The 17,896-nt window shown below is 38.0% G+C and overlaps 1 protein-coding gene across 2 annotated transcripts in view; it reads right to left on the bottom strand.

The window, feature by feature from the left end:
• VWA8 (von Willebrand factor A domain containing 8) overlaps nucleotides 1–17,896 on the bottom strand; it is a 369,166-nt gene that overhangs the window by 235,382 nt on the left and 115,888 nt on the right. For both annotated transcript variants that reach the window (XM_040448547.1, XM_040448546.1), the window contains exons 13-14: nucleotides 5,766–5,926; nucleotides 3,443–3,556 (exon numbers count right to left, since the gene is read on the bottom strand). In XM_040448547.1, the coding sequence (XP_040304481.1) occupies nucleotides 3,443–3,556; nucleotides 5,766–5,926 (275 nt within the window). The remainder of the gene's footprint in view (nucleotides 1–3,442; nucleotides 3,557–5,765; nucleotides 5,927–17,896) is intronic.

The following is a 17,896-nucleotide window of genomic DNA, read 5'->3' as shown; positions in this document are numbered from 1 at the left end:
TATAGGAACAACTCATGAAATAAATCAATTTCCTCACTGGGTACAAATTTCCCACTTTATACTATGCTGTATTCTTTTTGGTCAAACTGTCCTCTTCCTACCTAATAAACACACGCTTGAAAGAAATACTGTCAATGGCATTAACATACTATAACCTACCCTATTATAACCTATTATGACCCTAAAAGAAAACATATTTATTCTCAGTAAGACAAAAATGGGCCACAAAATTAAATCAAGTTTAGCCAGGAAAAGATAAAGAAATTTACTAACAATCCACATCCATCAGAGTGAAGAAGATTCTGTAACATGACTCTTTAGCAATGAAATAGAGAAAAACTGTTTATGTTCATAAGAAAATAAATAGAAGGTTTCTCAGGCCAAAAAACAAACAAACAAAAAAAACAAAACACAAAACAAAACAAAACAAAACAAAACAAAAAAGGAGGAATACTGATAAGGAAAGGAATTAGGATTTCAACTCGTAGAAATATTTCAGACAGAGAAGTATCAACTCCTAGATATTTTGCCCCTGAAAAGTCAATGAAGTCCTGACAAACTGGCCGAACACAAGAGAGAAAATTAAAAGTTCAGCCCAAGAGGTTCAACACCTAACAGATGAAAGTTGCAGAAGGAGAAACCGGAGGAAATGGGCAAGTGGGAGTGGACAGAGATCTAGCATGACATTTGTGCTGTAAGTATGAAGGACAGCAGGTCCAGATTAGGGCTAGTCAGGACGCACTACGAAAGAAAAGATGGAAACCTGATAAAAGCCTGATGTGCCTGCACACGCCAAGAGGAGATTTAGACAAGAGGGGAAATACCTGGAATGAAAAAGTGATAAATACATGGAAAACAGGGTCACTTCCTCCTCTGTGTTCCCATAGCATTATTGTAGAGATCTCTGTTCTAACATTTAAAAGCTGCATTGTAATGGGCACCTGGGGGCTCAGTTGGTTAAGCATCTGACTCTTGGTTTTAGCTCAGGGCATGATCTCACAGTTTGTGAGTTTGAGCCCCACATTAGGCACCATGCTGACAGCGCAGAGCCTCCCTGGGATTCTCTCTCTCCCTCTCTCTCTGCCCCTCCCCTGCTTGCTCTGTCTCTCTCTCAAAAATAAATTAAAAAAAAAAAAAGCTGCATTGTAATTATTTACCTACATATCTGCCTCTCTTCATATGTATACAATCGCTAACTCTAGGAAAAACAAAATGTATGCAAGACAGGAAAAACAACTGTATTTTACTAAATGACTCGACTGTATACAGTCCTTATACTGTGATAATAATGCAGACATTGAGTGAAGTTCTAAATACTGCAAGATAAAGAAGTATCAATGAAAGCACATTATGATATTGCAATAGTGATGTATGGGGACAGATAGTATCTATCCACGCTTGTGGTGAACACAGCATAATATGGAAACTTGTGGAATCACTATGTTGGATACCTGAAACTAATGTAACATTGTGTGTCAACGGTACTACAAAAAAAAAAAAAGTATATTATTTAGTGATATGGAGGTAAGTACCTTGAAGAAACAGCTCAGAGTAGAAGTAGTCGTCTCTGGGGTGTGGGAAATGGGAAAGTGTCTGAGGACTGATGAGAGGGGACTGGTATTTTTCGTCAGATGCCTTGAAAAACTATCTGGCTCAAGTTTCATGCATGGTTAACAATGACACAAAATTCAAACAAAAATAAAAAGTAAATGACAGAAACCAAGCAACACTCTTAAGACTTGTTTCCACCTACTCGGAGAAACCTCTTGAGATAGAACCTGAGCCTGGTTTGTATTCATGGGAGTGATGAAAATCAATAGTGATGAAGATAGGACACTTTGAGAAGGAAGTCCTACTGACCAGTCTGAGCCACAACCTCAACATGATGTACAGGGCCACTCTGTTCCTGAAATGGTTTTCATTTGTAAAACCGCTTGTGACCATCAGGGAGAACTTGGGTCCTTCTCAGGAAACAGGGCTGTCATTTCCTGGACATTTGACTACAAATACAAATGTTCCTGAAGTCCTAAGGGAGCCTGACAAGCAGGCTTGCTACTGCCCCACTGTTTTGATCCAGCTCCCTGAAAATACAAAATACAAAAGGTATGAAATGAGAGGAATGTTTAAAACTTACCTCCCTAGACACTCAATTAAACTATTCACTGGGCTAGAGGAGTTCAAGGATGTCTACCCTAGAAGCATAAATAGCTGTGTATAATGAAGTACATTTTTTAATAACTTACACAGAAGCAGTAAGGAATTTAATATTTCCTCTCTATAAAAACTTCCAAGAAAGTTTTTGAACAAAATTCTCCTTAAAACATAAACACAATAAGAAACACGCTTAATTATCATTTGTAAAATTTTAACATTTTCAATATGTCAGCAAGCCCTTTGTGGGGAGGGGAAGCTTTAATTAAATAAGATTTGATTAAGTCACTACATATTTGCCAAGGTAGCAATCTCTAATTATGTCAAAATATCCATGGAAATGGAATGAGACAGAAAACTTATATTTGCCAAACCTCCTCTAAAGGAAAGTGGTGTGTAGTTGGAGGAAATATTTTGAAATTTTTCAAACACACAGAAAATTTGAAAGAATAGAATATGAACACCCATACATCCTTTACCTAGGTTTCACCACTTATTAAGATTTTACCACTTTGTGTTCTTATTCCCACTTGTTCTTTCTCTCTGTGTGTGTGTTGTGTTCGTGTACACACACGTTCATGTCTTTTTCCCCCTGAAACGTCGGGAAGTAAGTCACTGACATTTTTTTACATTATCCCTTCAATATCTCAGTGTGCATCTCCTAAGAACAGGAATATTCTCCTTCATAGCCAGAATACCATTATGATATCTAAGAAAATTCATATTAATTCAATATGATATAGTATATATTTCAAATTTAACTTTCCCAATTGTCCCGAAGTATCTTTTATAGCTGTTTCCATTTTATTTCCTGATTCAGGATCCGAGCAAGCCTCACACATAGCATTTGGTTGTGACATTTCTAGGAGGGAATATATAAATAAGCCACAAAGGGCACACCTGTATCAGGTGGCTTACCTCAGTAATAACCCATCACTTCCTGGGAGGGAGGACCCAGTAAATTACAGAGTTTTTGGTGTTGTTTTTGTCTTGCTGAAGGGAAACAAAGTACGGGACAAAAACTGAGTCATCAGGACAATGAATAGTGCTACCTTCTGAGCACTAAGGATCTTATGAAGTGTTCAAACACTTAGGTGAAAGTTCGGCTGAGAGGGCAGAACATACCTTGGGTCGTAAACCCAAGTTTTAAGAAATGCCAGATTATGAGCATGCCCAGGACAACAAACTATTAAATTCTTCGAAGTTAGCCTGGCTTGGCCCTCGGTTTAGAAGGATAATAAAAAGAAGGCACACTTGACCACAAGAACGAGGGCAGTGCACCCAACATTACCTCTTCCGCAGCTGCTCGTCAGACAGTTGTAGCACCTCCTTTAAGCGCATATACCTGTCTTCTCTCAGCAGCCTGGAGCCATCGTACAGGCTTAGCTCCCGGTCGTGGATCAACCTAATGGGAGAGGCGAAAGTCAGGGAACAAATTCATCTGTTTTGAATGCTGAAGTTACAGGAGGTAGAATCGGCTAACATTTTAATCACGTCTATTCTTATGGGCAATGGAGTCTAACAATTTTGTTAGCGGCGCCTTTTGAAACTTCAAGTTGGCTAGTACTGCTGTACTTGGCAAAACTATTGGTTTCTGTGCTGGAGAGCAGTCGTCATGGTTACGAGATGTGGACAGTGGGGAGGAGAAGGACAAGGAGAAGCTGGAAAGGGGAAGGAGGAAGGAGGTGCAAGGAAACAGCCGAATGAGCAACTCAGGACCATCAGGAGGTGCATATTAATGACCAAGGCAAGTGGTACATGCTCTGAGTCTAATGTAAGTCTTTAAGGGATAGTATTTCCAAAAAAATTCTATCTTTGGAACTATAGGATTTTAAAATATCAAAGATCTTTATAATGAAATAACTGGTGCTGCTTTATCTACAAACTATGATGGTGACCTGACCATCCATAGCACCAAGAGCACTCCCTTCCAGATGTTGCAGAGGGTGAAAAGCACCAACCACTGAAGTCTCCTGAAGCCTGCATTACACTTGCCCCACAAGGACCTCCACTCGGTGAACAACAAGGAGAGGGGAGACTGCACAACGCAGGGGTCAGGAGCATGGACAGCAGACTCAGTCAGATCTGTGTTCAAATCTAGCTTGGCACCTTATAAGCTGCCTGGGGAGGGGGAGAACTGCTACTCCATCTCTCTAAATTTTTCTCTTTTATAAAATTAGGGTGATAATACCAACCTCCTAGTATCACTGTGAAAAGTAAACACCTAATGTAAGGCAGATGCTATGACAGTTGTTGTCAATCTTGGCAGCACATTAGAATCCCCTAGGAAGGATTTGAAAATGCCCATTTCCGGGCCTCACCCTGGATCAATTATACATGAATTTGAGGAGGCAGAGCTCAGACCTCAGTAGTTTTAAAGCCGCATCCCTGGAAGGTGATTATGGCTGAGAACCTGAGAAGCACTGGCCTGGCACAATGCCCAGTACAGAGTAAGCACTCATAGCCACTCCTCTTAAGTGCTTGGCCTAAGGGCAAAGGATAACCAATAAAAAGAGAGGGCTATTATTTTGTTTGTGTCTGTATTTATCCGTTCAGAAGAAAAAAAAATACTGTAAATCTATGGAATATTTATGGCAAATCACTGAAAGGTTGTGATTATTATTTTCAAATGCTCTCAAACTTAATTAGGACTAACAATGTCTTTGGAAAATTTTGTAAAATTTATTTATTTTGAGAGAGAGTGAGAGTTCAAGTGGGGACAGAGAATCTGCAGTGTCAGTGCAGAGCCTGATGTGGGGCTTGAATTCGTGATCCAGGAGATGATGACCTGAGCCGAAATCAAGAGTCAGACACTCAACCAACTGAGCCACCCAGGCACCCCTATTTTTGGAATTTTTAATTATACTCAGGATGTGACAAAAAATTTTGAATATTTAGTTGGGGAAATGGCTTATGCCATAGTTAAAAAAAATCTACAAATGACAGAATCAAGACAGAATAAACAAAAAGTTGGTATCATTCATCTTCTTAAATAACGGGATAGACATATTTCCCGTGAAAGTTACACATGAAGTTTTCTCTTAACATTACACTCTAAAGAAGTTAATTAAAAATGTTTTCCCCACCTAAAGGGAAATAAGGAAACAATAGTTACATAAATGTTCAAGTTTATAACCACAAAGTGAGTTTTCTAGTCTATATAAAATATCATCAAACACCTATTACACATTTTATATAAGGAACTACCCTTTCTCTCTCAAAAAAAATTCCAACATGACCAACGAATAATTTAGATCTATGATTCATAAGGAGTTTATAAACAGTGAAGCAGTGACTGACAAATCGTAGAAACTTCAGCTGTGTAACTTATTGCATGTATCAACCAGCATATATGAAGTCTTTCAAAATTAACACCTGACAGCTTTTTTTTTCCCACTCTTATACAGAGACTGCTGCTCTGACAGTGGTTTTTCCCAAAATGTTCATTATTTGAAGTTTCGTTACTGTTTACAATGACAGAAACATCTTCTGTTCTGGTTGGTTACAGAATTAAGTTTCTCAGTCTCTACATAACCCAGTTTAAAAAGACTGATAGAGTCCCCACCCACTGTTTCCATGGTGTGTTTTTCTGCGTGTGTGTGACTCACGCAAACCTTTGCAACACAGCGAGTGTGCCGGCGTTGACGCGGTGAATGCCATCCAAGAGGACAAGCTTTCCTTCCAGAGCGGCATTCACAAGGGGTGAGGACCGCCAAGCAGTGTCTCCATTGGGAAGAGTGTATCTCTGCTGTAGCAGATCACGTGCTGTCATATCCTGGAACCAAGTGCCACCACCCACCAAAGAAAATGCAGAATTAGTTTTGAAACTAAGGTTGGTGGCTTACTTAGCTTTAGAGTTAGGTACCTCTCTGAACATAACATTCCACACTCTAACTGGGAAGTCGTCTTCTCCAATTCAGTAAAGAGCGAGATATCCAAAAGCTTCTCCTGGTTATTTGAGGTTGGTCCTGTTACTCATCCACATAACATAGTAAGAGTGAGGGCCTCTTCCCCCTCTCCTTCTTATTAAGCATTTTCCCCCTCCCTTGAAATGTTCATTTGGTTCATTTAGATGGCATTCATTTCCACTTGACTGTAATGAAATTCAATTCAATCAACTTTATTTTTGCAGGGATCAAAATGTGTGGATTCCTTTTTAAGAAGTAGAGGCCATACAAACTCAATGGGAGGCGATGCTTATCAATAATGTGCATTGTCTTATAGTTAAAGTCTCCTGAAAAACCATGCTAGGAACCCATCACAATGACTCAGTGTATTTAAAGAGGTCTGAAAATGGAGGAAGCCGAGGAGGACAGTCGTCAGATGAGGTACAGGAATTGACAAACAACAGCATGGCACTCACAAGCAAGTCTTTAAAGCACACACGCAATGCGCTTGTGTTAAAGCAGTGTAACAGATTTAAGCAAACTATAATAGCAGTGGCATATAAATGTCTGCTTACTTTAAAAAATTCGAGGTGCCATGTAACATGAATAATTTTTTCTTACATGTATTAATGATGAAGATAATAGTTTGCTTTCTGTTATCCCTTCAGATAACTTTTGTGCAACTTATAGCAAACAAAATTTCAACTTTTACAATCGATTTTATCCTGAAACTTAAAGTCTTTTGTAAATTCTTTGATATCCGACTCCAGTTTCAAGAAGACAGAAAACTAATACATTTGCTTATATTCACAATGGCAACAGATCTACACTGAAGCCAAGATGAAAATGTAAGTATTCATCATTTCAGTTTTCTCACTATCAAAAAAGTACTGACTTAGGAAGTGTGAATAGGCCTATACTGAATCATAAAAGCACTTGAGAACGGTAACATTCAAACTCACCAAGTCCCCATAGCCCTAAAGGTCTGGCTTTGACACCTTATCAAAATTTGGCTTAGCTCATTAATTTCATTTAATTCTTCAACTATGAATTTTAAGTTCTATGCAAAGTATATGAGCATGGCATTCTATGCAGCCAGTGATAGTTGCAATAGTCAATACTAAATTGATCACCATCGTCAGCATTTACTGAGACGGTTCAGAGTGAGAATGAGATCACTCCTACCCATGGGTATGCCATGTAAGAACAAAAAATGGATAAAAATAGGACAAATCAAAATAAATCGTTGTGGGTCATTTTCATAATCAAATTCTGAAAAACAACCAAATACACAAATAAATCTTTCTAAAATTAATATAAAATAGGTAAATTAAAAAAAATTCTTGGCAATAATTATTTCAGAAAAATATTCACTATAGAGTTACATCATGTATTGTTCTAGAGAATAAAACAAATAGAAAACATGTCTTAGCACAGTACTTCTAAGTCAAAGATATATATCAGAAATAGCTGGGGGAAATTTTGGAAAATACATAAGCATAAGCATAAGCCCCTCTCACCCTGAAGATCTGGATTCAGCAGATCCAAGGTGGGGCTCACCACCTTGTAACATTACCTTATATTGCCTATATAATGCCCCCTCAAGTGGGAAACTGCTTTAAAATAGAAACATTGACTCAATGTGAAAGTCTGTCTCATCCTATTTATTTATACCCCTTTCTTATTCTAGTAGGAATTATGAGATTATACAAGGATGTACAAAATGTGTAACAAAAGAGTATAAATTAAGAGGTGAAAAAAATGAAGGAAAAAAAAAAAGGAAGGAGTAGGCCTTGTTTCCTTCAGGTGTTCCTATTGGTATTCAGAGGGGATGAAGAGAGCATCCCATTGATACTATATTTTTAAAGGAATGGATGGGTGCTAATTTTGAAAATGCCAGCTTCATATTGCAAATAGATGGTATCCTGACCCATTTGAGCTCTTGAGTCTTTTTGCGTGGGCCCAGGAAAAGGAGGTGAGGAATGGGACGGTGCCATGGGACGTTCAGACTCCTAAGTGGCTGAGGCTGGCAACTGGTAACTTTTTTTTTTTTTTTAATTTCAGTAGAGAAAATTCCTTACTCTCATACCAAGATACCCTCAATCACCATTCTGTGAACGCTACAAAAAAGCACCGCTTCATTTGATGAGGATTCCAAAATACTTTCACATCTTGTTAATTCATTCAATGCCTACCAAAACTTGCCTCGTTCAAATGAGTAAATATTTACCAGTAAGACAGCCATCGCTGACTGAAGTAAAACAAGATTATTTGTTGCTACATAAGGAGCAGTCATAGATCAACAGAGCTCGGTGCTGCTAATGCCAGCCAGCCACAACTACAGACCAGAAATACTCTCCCTTTCTTCAATCCTTACGGGAGTAAAAAAATGGAAAACACTTGGCATTTCTTGGAAGACTAGCTCACTTCAGTTTTACCACCTAAACTCTCTTACACTATTATGCAAAAAAAGAGTCATTCTTCACTTCTAGTATGACTTCGCATTAAAATAAAAATCCTCCTGAGAAAGAGAAGAAAACATTCCTTTTAATACAAGCTTCTAGTTTTCATAATTAAAAGCCTGTACTGGGAGAAAAGAAGGAGATTCCAGCTTTTCCTTAAAGAGATAATTGTCCCCACTTTCCATAATATGAGTTAAAATCAGAAATTATTTTTGATTGTGCAAGAGTGCAAGAACACCAAAATAAAGCTGAACTTTCATCCAACTCAACCTAATCAAACCTAATTATATTGATAGGCTTTTTTTCAGCATAGTCTGAATTGCTCAGTGATATGAATTAATTTCAACAACAGGCTAATCTCTAAAATAGAGTAACAGCATTTTCAAGTGTTCCGGTCCATAGAATATTTGTATTTTAGTACTGTGAAATTGTTATAATATCTGTATTTATTTTAACATACACTGGGTCATGAAATTGTTGAAAATATATCATTTCTTTATTCTTCCCGCCTACTCACACATCCCCAAAGCAAGTGGAAGGCCAAAATTAAAAAAAGAAAATGTGCTTGCTCCATATGATTATTTTGAAGGTACACTAATAAAATAAAAAAAAGATGCATATCCCAGTTTTTACATATATTTTTCTTATCCCTGAAACTTTTGAACTTAACAGAATAAAAATAGTACTAATGATATCATAGAGCCCGGACCATTTCCTCTTTCTGCATTTCCTTAAAAATTTTAAAACAACAGGACATGAAATCCAGTTCCTTTAGAGCTACCATTGTCTAACCTTCAACACTTCACCTTCTCATTCAGATTCCTGGAAAACATCCGTATATCTCTTAAGATTCTGGGTCACTTGAAATTTTGCTTCTTTTTTATTAATAATTTTGCTCTTTTCATTTTTCAGTAGGGAAAAACCCTACTGAAAAAAAAGTTTTATTACAATGAGAAGCATAACTGCATGAAATGTATCATCAAAACATAGATCTGAACCCTAAGGCAATTATATGCCTTAAGGTTTTTTGCACCTTTGAATGATATATGCTAATTTTCTGACATTTCCTTGAGAGACCTGGATGTAAGTCATTAGTTAGATGGAATAAGTTCCAAAAGCATCTGTGTGTCAAGGAGCTAGAATAAGACTAGAATTACTTGTCCAAGGCATAATATCATTCAGAAAGATATATAAAAATATTATAGTAAATTTTCAGCATATAAAGGAATTTGACCTGTCTTTCTTCCTTTTTCTCTTTCTTTCTCCCTTCTTTCCTTCCTTCCTTCCTTCCTTCCTTTCTTTCTTTCTTTCTTTCTTTCTTTCTTTCTTTCTTTCTTTCTTTCTTTCTCTCTCTCTCTCTCTCTCTCTCTCTTTCTCCCTTTCTTTCTTTCTCTCTTTCTTTCTTTCTTGAGGGAGACACAGTGTGAGCAGGGAAGGGGCAGAGAGAGAGGGAGACACAGAATCTGAAGCAGGCTCCAGGCTCTGAGCTGTCAGCACAGAGCCCAATGCAGGGCTTGAACTCAAAAACCGTGAGATCATGACCTGAGCCAAAGTCAGATGCTCAACGAGCTAAGCCACCCAGGAGCCTAAAGCTACATGTCTTGAAATGCAAATATTGATAATCAAGTAAAATTTTACAGTAAAAAGCATATGTAATTTTTCTGATGGAAAATTTAAATTATTGCAAATGTAGTATTCAAAGTATATATAGAATATGGCTTTAATTAGATTAAAAATACACGTTTCCACCACATATATGAACCCAGAATTTCAGAAAGTGTTTAAAAGTTGGCTTGCAAAAATATGTATGATGTATGTTATAAAATCTGAAATAAGTGGATACAGAAAACTAAACAAGGGAAAATGAAATGAAGAAAGGTAAAGATAATACACAAAGCATGCATTGTAAGAAGAATCTAAAATGCGGATCTAATTTTTTTAATATCTAACACACACACAAAACAAGTGACATAAAAAAAAGTTATGTAAGTCCTAATAACCATAGCATTGACACCAAAAAGAAGCAGTACTATAATTCTTGGCAATGAGACAGAGGAAAATTTCTTCCATGGGTCAGGTCATCATATAAAGAACAACATGTTAAGAACTTAAAAATAGAAATAACAATAATTATAGCCACCAATACTTATGGAGAGCTTACTAGGTGCCAAGTACTGTACATAAATTAACTTGTGTAATCTTATAACCCTAAGAGATAAGAACAATTATTGCCTTTATCGTACAGATGAAGTAACTGAGGTATGAAGAGGTTAGCCCACCCAATCAAGGACACGCAGCTAATAAGCAGAGGAGCTGGGTTGTCCTCAAAAATATTACAATAAATATCAGTGAAAGAAGTTCCACAGAGAAGGGGCTAGTTTGGATTGATCAGTACATGGATATATTGCAGAGATAATATAAGAACGTAGCAATTGTACACCTCTCAGGCTACCTACCCTCCACAAACGCTGCTTCTCAATCAAGTTCTTTGAGAAGAGTCAGAAATTGGTGACTGTGATGTTTCCACACCCCAAGATGTCCCTAAACACAGCTGGTCTACACTGTTGTTTAAAAATATCTTTGAATACATGTATAAAAGATTATAATAAAGATGTTTTAGTTAACAGTAATTACATAATTCTTCACTTTCTTATTTCTGAATCAAAAATATAAACTGTGAGGGGCACCTGGGTGGCTCAGTCGATTAAGCGTCCGACTTCGGCTCAGGACATGATCTCGCAGTTCGTGGGTCTGAACCCCGCATCAGGCTCTGTGCTGACAGCTCAGAGCCTGGAACCTGCTTGGGATTCTGTGTCTCCTCTCTCTGTTCCTCCCCTGCTCACGCTCTGTCTCTCTCTCTCTCTCTCTCAAAATTAAATAAAGATATATATATATTTATTTATATATATATATTTATATATATTCATATATATTTATAAACTATGGGCATTTAATTTTTTTTGATTGGGGTAAGTAGTATTAATGATTTTTCTCCCCAAAAGAAACTAGCTGAAATTCTGTGGGCTTTCCAGCTCTATCTCAAATAAGTTTTTCTCAAGTAAGTAAAAATACCCTGCCAAAAAATACCTGTCAGTAGAGTATAAATACCAAGAAAATCTGGGATTTAACTGCATAAAAGAATACACCAAGACTAGCTGATGTAAGCCATCAATTTTGCAATAAGGGATTAATTATGTCCATACCTATTAGTGGCAGCATAGTGCATAAATACTGTATAAACACAGAATGTTAATAATTTTTAGGTCCTAGAATAGAAATGAAGCCATTATTTACAGTCTAAGCATGCTCACTGAACAGAATGCAAGGCATGTTGCCAACATTCTTTAGTGTCATTTATGTTTGATCTCAAAGAAGCCTCTCGTTTTACATATTGTAAAATTATTTATAAACCCTTTCATGCTTCTCCCCCAAGTTCTTCTCTTAAAGAGCTATTTTTAACCCATCACACATATAATAAATACCTCCTTTATGTACACAATGATGGCCTTACAAGCCTACCATGATTATTTTAAGTTACTCTGCTAGCATTGGGAAAAAGTTGATTTGAATAATTTATAGCTCTCTTCATTGTAACCAGTGGGATCTATGCAAGATGATCTCTTCTGGTCAAAGACTTATTCTATGAACACAGAACAAAATTCTTCTCACTAAAGCTAACCAGAGGTCAAACTCACTGTCTCACTAACAACTGACCCAACAAAAAAACATCTTAATAAAGTTGCAAAATAAAACATAAGTCAAGGTCACTGTAGGTATAAAAGATATCATATGTATTCAGTCAAGATACCCAATCAAATACCCTTCTATCCTTCTTGTACTACAGAGGCTAGAAAACTGGAAACATTACTTCTTAGATGCTTTGCAACTAAAGTTCTAACTATGCAACTAAAGCATTCTCGCACAGGCACAACTAGGAACTGCAGTGAACAATGAGATTAGGTGACAGCCAGCTGGAGGGGACTAGGGTGGCTACGGCTGCAGTTCTCCTGGCTCCGTCATCTCCATCTGGGTAAAATCTAAACACTGCTCCCTGTCTCTCCCAGAAATTTTGTACGCTACCTGATACCCAGTGAGAAATCCCTCTCCTCTCCATTTTAGACAGCTAGAATGGATGCCATGGTCCGCAGCAAAAACCACAACTTAAAGATAACAATATTTTAAGAACGAGCAACTTATTAAAGCTTGTGCAGAAATGCTCATGGACAACTAAGTATATAAAAGAGAATAAGAAGACTTTCAAAAAAGAAAGGTAAAAAGCAGAGATGTTCCTGAGTAGAACCCCAACACACACAAACTGGAGAACCACATTTTATCCAAATGGTAGGGCAAACTTTCCTGCATTTTATCACAGGGGTATGACTCCATTAGAAGAACAGGTGAGAAAGGTGCAATCAATTCTAGCTTAAATATTTGCAATAATATTTGCCTTTTACTAAATTAGTTTTTAAAAGCAAGTCACAAGATCATAAAATCTTGTTGTTTTAAGTACTAACAAGCAGTTCAGTATTCAGTAAAGACACCTGGAACAGGTTTGGCCTCATTCAACACTCAAATCCCTTCCGATCAGCCAACATGGAAACAGCAGGTACAGAATGAGGAAGGCTGGGTTTCAATTCCAAATTTGCCACTTCCTTGCGATAAATGGATGACGTGAGTAAAATATCTTTGGAATTAAATGAGATGTCTGGCATTTGGTGGGTATTTAATACATAATAGCTGAATTAGAACCAAGTAGAGAAAAAACAATACAAATACATTAAAATTTAATCTAAGTTAACAGTTCAGGATACTAATAGGAGTCATAAAACAATGCTATATGACAGAAGATATTTTAGGATTTAAAGAAAACGTAACAGGAAAACGAGTAGGAATTAGTAAAGAAAAGTTGACAGAGGTCAAATTTGAGCTGGTCTCTTAAAAGTGATGTGAATTACCCCAAATTTATTTATCTTTTCCGTCATATATTGACTGCTGACTACATGCAAGGCACAGTTCCAGGTGCTGAGGATACAACAGTGGAACAATAAACAGTCCTTACATTCCAGGGGGAAGAGAACAAAAATAGACAAAGGAAAAGGGACAGAGGACGAGAAGGAAGGAAGGGAGGGAGGAGACACAACTAAAAAAAAAGATCACATAGTGGGTCAGGGCTATACAGAAAATATCATGTAATGTGATAGCAAATGACTTGTTGGGTCAAGGATGCTTTCTCAAAGCATATTTAAGTTGCCAGTTTGAATGACAAGAGTCCATGTGAAATCAGGGGTTAGAGGCCTGGGCAACAACCTGTGCAAAGGCCCTAAAACAGAAGCTAGACAGATATAAGGGACTGAAAGTAGCAAGAAGGTGAAACATAATCAGCAGGGGGTCCAGCAGGGAGCCAGGAGGCTGGAGAGGCAGACATGGGCGGTGGTTCTCAACCTTGACTGTCTGTTAGAATTACCAGCTAGCTTCTGTAAAAATACTGAAGTCTGGATTCCATTCAGACCAAATACATCAGACTGTCTGATGATAGGGCCTGACACTGGAAGACTTTCTCTCTCTCTTTTTTTTTTTTTTTAATTGTTTTTAATGTTTACTTTTGAGAGACAGAGAGAGAAAGAAAGAGAGACAGAGTGCGAGCAGGGGAGGGGCAGAGAGAGGGAAACATAGAATCTGAAGCAGGCTCCAGGCTCTGAGCTGTCAGCACAGAGCCTGACGTGGGGCTCGAACCCACGAACTGTGAGATCATGACCTAAGCCGAAGTTGGATACTTTACTGACTGAGCCAACCAGGCGCCTCTGGAAGGATTTCAAAGTTCCTTGGGTGATTCTAGTAGGCAGCCAAAGCTGAAAAGCAGTGATGGAGGGCTCATAAGTGAGGGTAAGGCATTCTTGTTTTATTCTAAGTATGACAGGAAGCTATTGACAGATTCTAAGCAGGGAAATGACATGATCTGATTTACTTCTCCTATTCCTTACAGAATAGATTATGGGATGCAATATATTCTAATTAAATACCTACACATGTTTAATGTCTACAAAAAGAGTATAATTTAAATGTTTTCACCAAAAGAGATAAATTTTAAGATAAATAAATTGAAATCTGTAAAATATTAATGAAAGAAAGTGAAGAAGGCAAATAAATGGAAAGATCTTCTGTGCTCATGGATTGAAAGAATTAGTATATTTAAAATGTTCCAAAGCCTAAAGCAATCTAAAGGTTCAATGTAATCCCTACCAAAATTCCAATGGCATTTTTCACAGAAATAAAACAAACAATCCTAAAATGTGTATGGAACCAACACAAAAGGCACTGATTAGCCAAAAAGTCTTGAGAAAGAACAAAGTTGGAGACATCACACTTACTCATTTCAAGCTAAAGTAATAAAAACTATATGATACTGGCATAAAAAGACACATAGATCAATGGAACAGAATAGGGAGCTCAGAAATAAACCCACACATACATGGTAAACAAATTTATAACAAAGGGGTCAAAAAAAAAAAAAGGAATCAAGAACATACATTCAGGAAAGGATATTCTCTTCAATAAATGGTATGAGGGAAACTGTAGAGCCATACGCAAAATGAAACTGGACCTCTATCTTAGACTATACATAAAAAATCAACTCAAAATGGCCTGAAGACTTGAATGTTAAGACCTGAAACCACAAAATTCCTAGAAGAAAATATAGATAGTAAGCTCCTTGACATCAGTCTTGGATTTTTTTTGTTTATTTATTTATTTTGAAAGAGTATGAGCAAGCATGAGTGGGGAGGGGCAGAGAGTGAGAAGGAGAGAGAGAATCCCAAGCAGGCTCTGTGCCAACAGCCAACATGAGGCTCAATCCTATGAACTGTGAGATCATGACCTGAGCTGAAACCAAGACTCAGACACTTAACTGAATGAACCACCCAGATGCCCCAGTATTGGATTTTTTGAATGTGACTTCAAAAGCAAAGGCAACAAACCCCCAAATAAACAAGTGGGACTGCATCAAACTAAGAAGAAAAAGCTTCTGCACATCAAAGAAAACCAACAAAATGAAAATGCAACTTACTGAATTAAGAAAATATTTGTAAGTCATATATCTGATAAGAGGTTAATATCCAAAATATATGAACAACTCATACAACTCAATGGGGAAAAAAACACAATTTGATTTTAAAATGGGGAGAGGACCTGAACAGACATTTTTCTAAATGGCCAACAGGTACAAGAAAAGGTGCTCAGCATCACTAATCATCTGGAAATGCAAATAAAACCACAATGAGATCACCTCATACCTGCTATTATCAAAAAGACAAGAGATAACAAATGCTGGTAAAGATGTGGAGAAAAGGCAACACTTGTGCACTGTTGGTGGGAATGTAAATTGAATGTACAACCACTATGGAAAGAGTATGGAGGTTCCTCAAAACATTCAAAATATAACTACCATGTGATCCAGCAATCCCACTCCTAGTGCAGGACCACAACCTGTAAATCGACGCCATTCTGTGTCATAGATGCTGCTATACAAATAGGGTAAGGGCGCCTGAGAGGGCAAACGTGGGAGTAGTTATTTCTTTCCTCCTAAGGGTCAGAGAAGCCGTCACGGGGCACTGGCATGGATCAGAGTTTTCCATGAAGAGGAGCTTTCAAGACAGGCAAATTGAGGACAGGACATTTAGGGCAGAGGGAGGAGCATGAGCAGGGGCGGTGATGAGGTTGGGGAGCTCATGCAGGGTGTTCTTTGATACATACAGAAGTTTGGGCTTTCTGTTGCAGGCAAAAGAGAGTCAAGCTTTGGTATATTCAGGTTTTCATTTTAGAAAATCACTCTGGCGGCGCCTGGGTGGCGCAGTCGGTTAAGCGTCCGACTTCAGCCAGGTCACGATCTCGCGGTCCGGGAGTTCGAGCCCCGCGTCAGGCTCTGGGCTGATGGCCCTGTTTCCGATTCTGTGTCTCCCTCTCTCTCTGCCCCTCCCCCGTTCATGCTCTGTCTCTCTCTGTCCCAAAAATAAATAAACGTTTGAAAAAAAAAATTAAAAAAAAAAACAAACAAACAAAAGAGAGAGACAGAGACAGAGAGAGAAAGAAATACCTACAAATATTCAACCAACATAACTGATGTGTTCTTAAAAATCCAATGAAGTAAAATTCCATATGCCAAATACGCTTTCCACCAAATTCTCAACAATGGGTCTACAGATAGTGGGCTGGAGCTACTGGAGATGTTCATCACTATAGTAGATCCTGGCAAAAGCAAATGATGCTAGACTGCTACCTGGCTGTGGGGGTTAGGGTGGATGAGGAGAAGGCTAAGAAGTGGGCCATGGCTGCATTACTTGACAACTCTTTTGATCAGCTTAACGTGTACCCTGTGGCACTTTCCCAGCAAAACCAGAGCTGCTCTCTCTAAACTGATCCCCATGGGAGAGACACTGTGCAGCAGGGAAACAAGCACTTCTTCACGAGGTGGGAGACAGGGAAGAGTTGATGGATTCAGGGAGGGTCATTAGGGATAAATGTGGAGTCTCCTGCCCAAAGCAGCACAGAAGGAGGCTTGCCAAGAGGAAAGAGACAGACTGATGGAAATAGCGGTCAACCTCACTTGGCTCACCTTCTCACCTGGGTGAGGGCGTTAATGGACATCACTCCTCTCCTGTGTAGAGCGTGTCTGCCTGCAGCGACCTAATTCTGAAAGAGTTTAAGGGAACCACAGGAAGCATCACAGGATCTGGGAACTACCAAAGGCCCCCTTCAGATTGTTAATCTCTTAACAGGAGTCCACAGAACATAAAATCAGGAATGTGGCAACTTTTACCATCTTAAATACCCGACTACTTCAATTCTAAGGCCCCAATGGCACTAAATGAGCTCTGGTAAAGAATACCTTTCCCTTTGCTGTCCATTTTCACTATCTCTCTAGTTTTGTCAAGTGGCTTTTATTTCAAATACCTCAGAAAGCCCTGTTTCTACGATGAGACTGGCTTGTAAATCAGCAATAAAGTTCTACATATTCAGAAAGTGGTTTGGATCCTAAGTACATGTATTTTTTGAACAGAGGAAAAACAGAAAAACAAAGCATTTAGGAATCAAAAAAGGCAACTAGACAAAAAATATTAGAAGGATATATTTCCTTTTTATTTCCAGGTATAAAATGTTTACAAAATACACTGGCACATACAAAAATTGTGAATTTCAAAACCAAGTCAAAGTTATATCCTTCTTTCTTTTCTTTTTTTGACATATTCCTCATAAAAAGAATATAGATATATAACATCATCATTAAATTCACTAACTTCTAGCAAACTCTTCATTCTTACCATAATCTTTGATGACTATAAATGCCTCAGGACCCTTAAAAGATTGCCCTAAGGATTGCCCTAACTTCTTTAAGTGGAAAAT

Source organism: Herpailurus yagouaroundi, unplaced genomic scaffold, assembly GCF_014898765.1.
Source record: "Herpailurus yagouaroundi ecotype Mexico unplaced genomic scaffold, PumYag 197, whole genome shotgun sequence".
Classification (NCBI taxonomy): domain Eukaryota; kingdom Metazoa; phylum Chordata; class Mammalia; order Carnivora; family Felidae; genus Herpailurus; species Herpailurus yagouaroundi.
The sequence above is the reverse complement of the archived record's forward strand: the minus strand, read 5'-3'. Positions and strand labels throughout refer to the sequence as shown.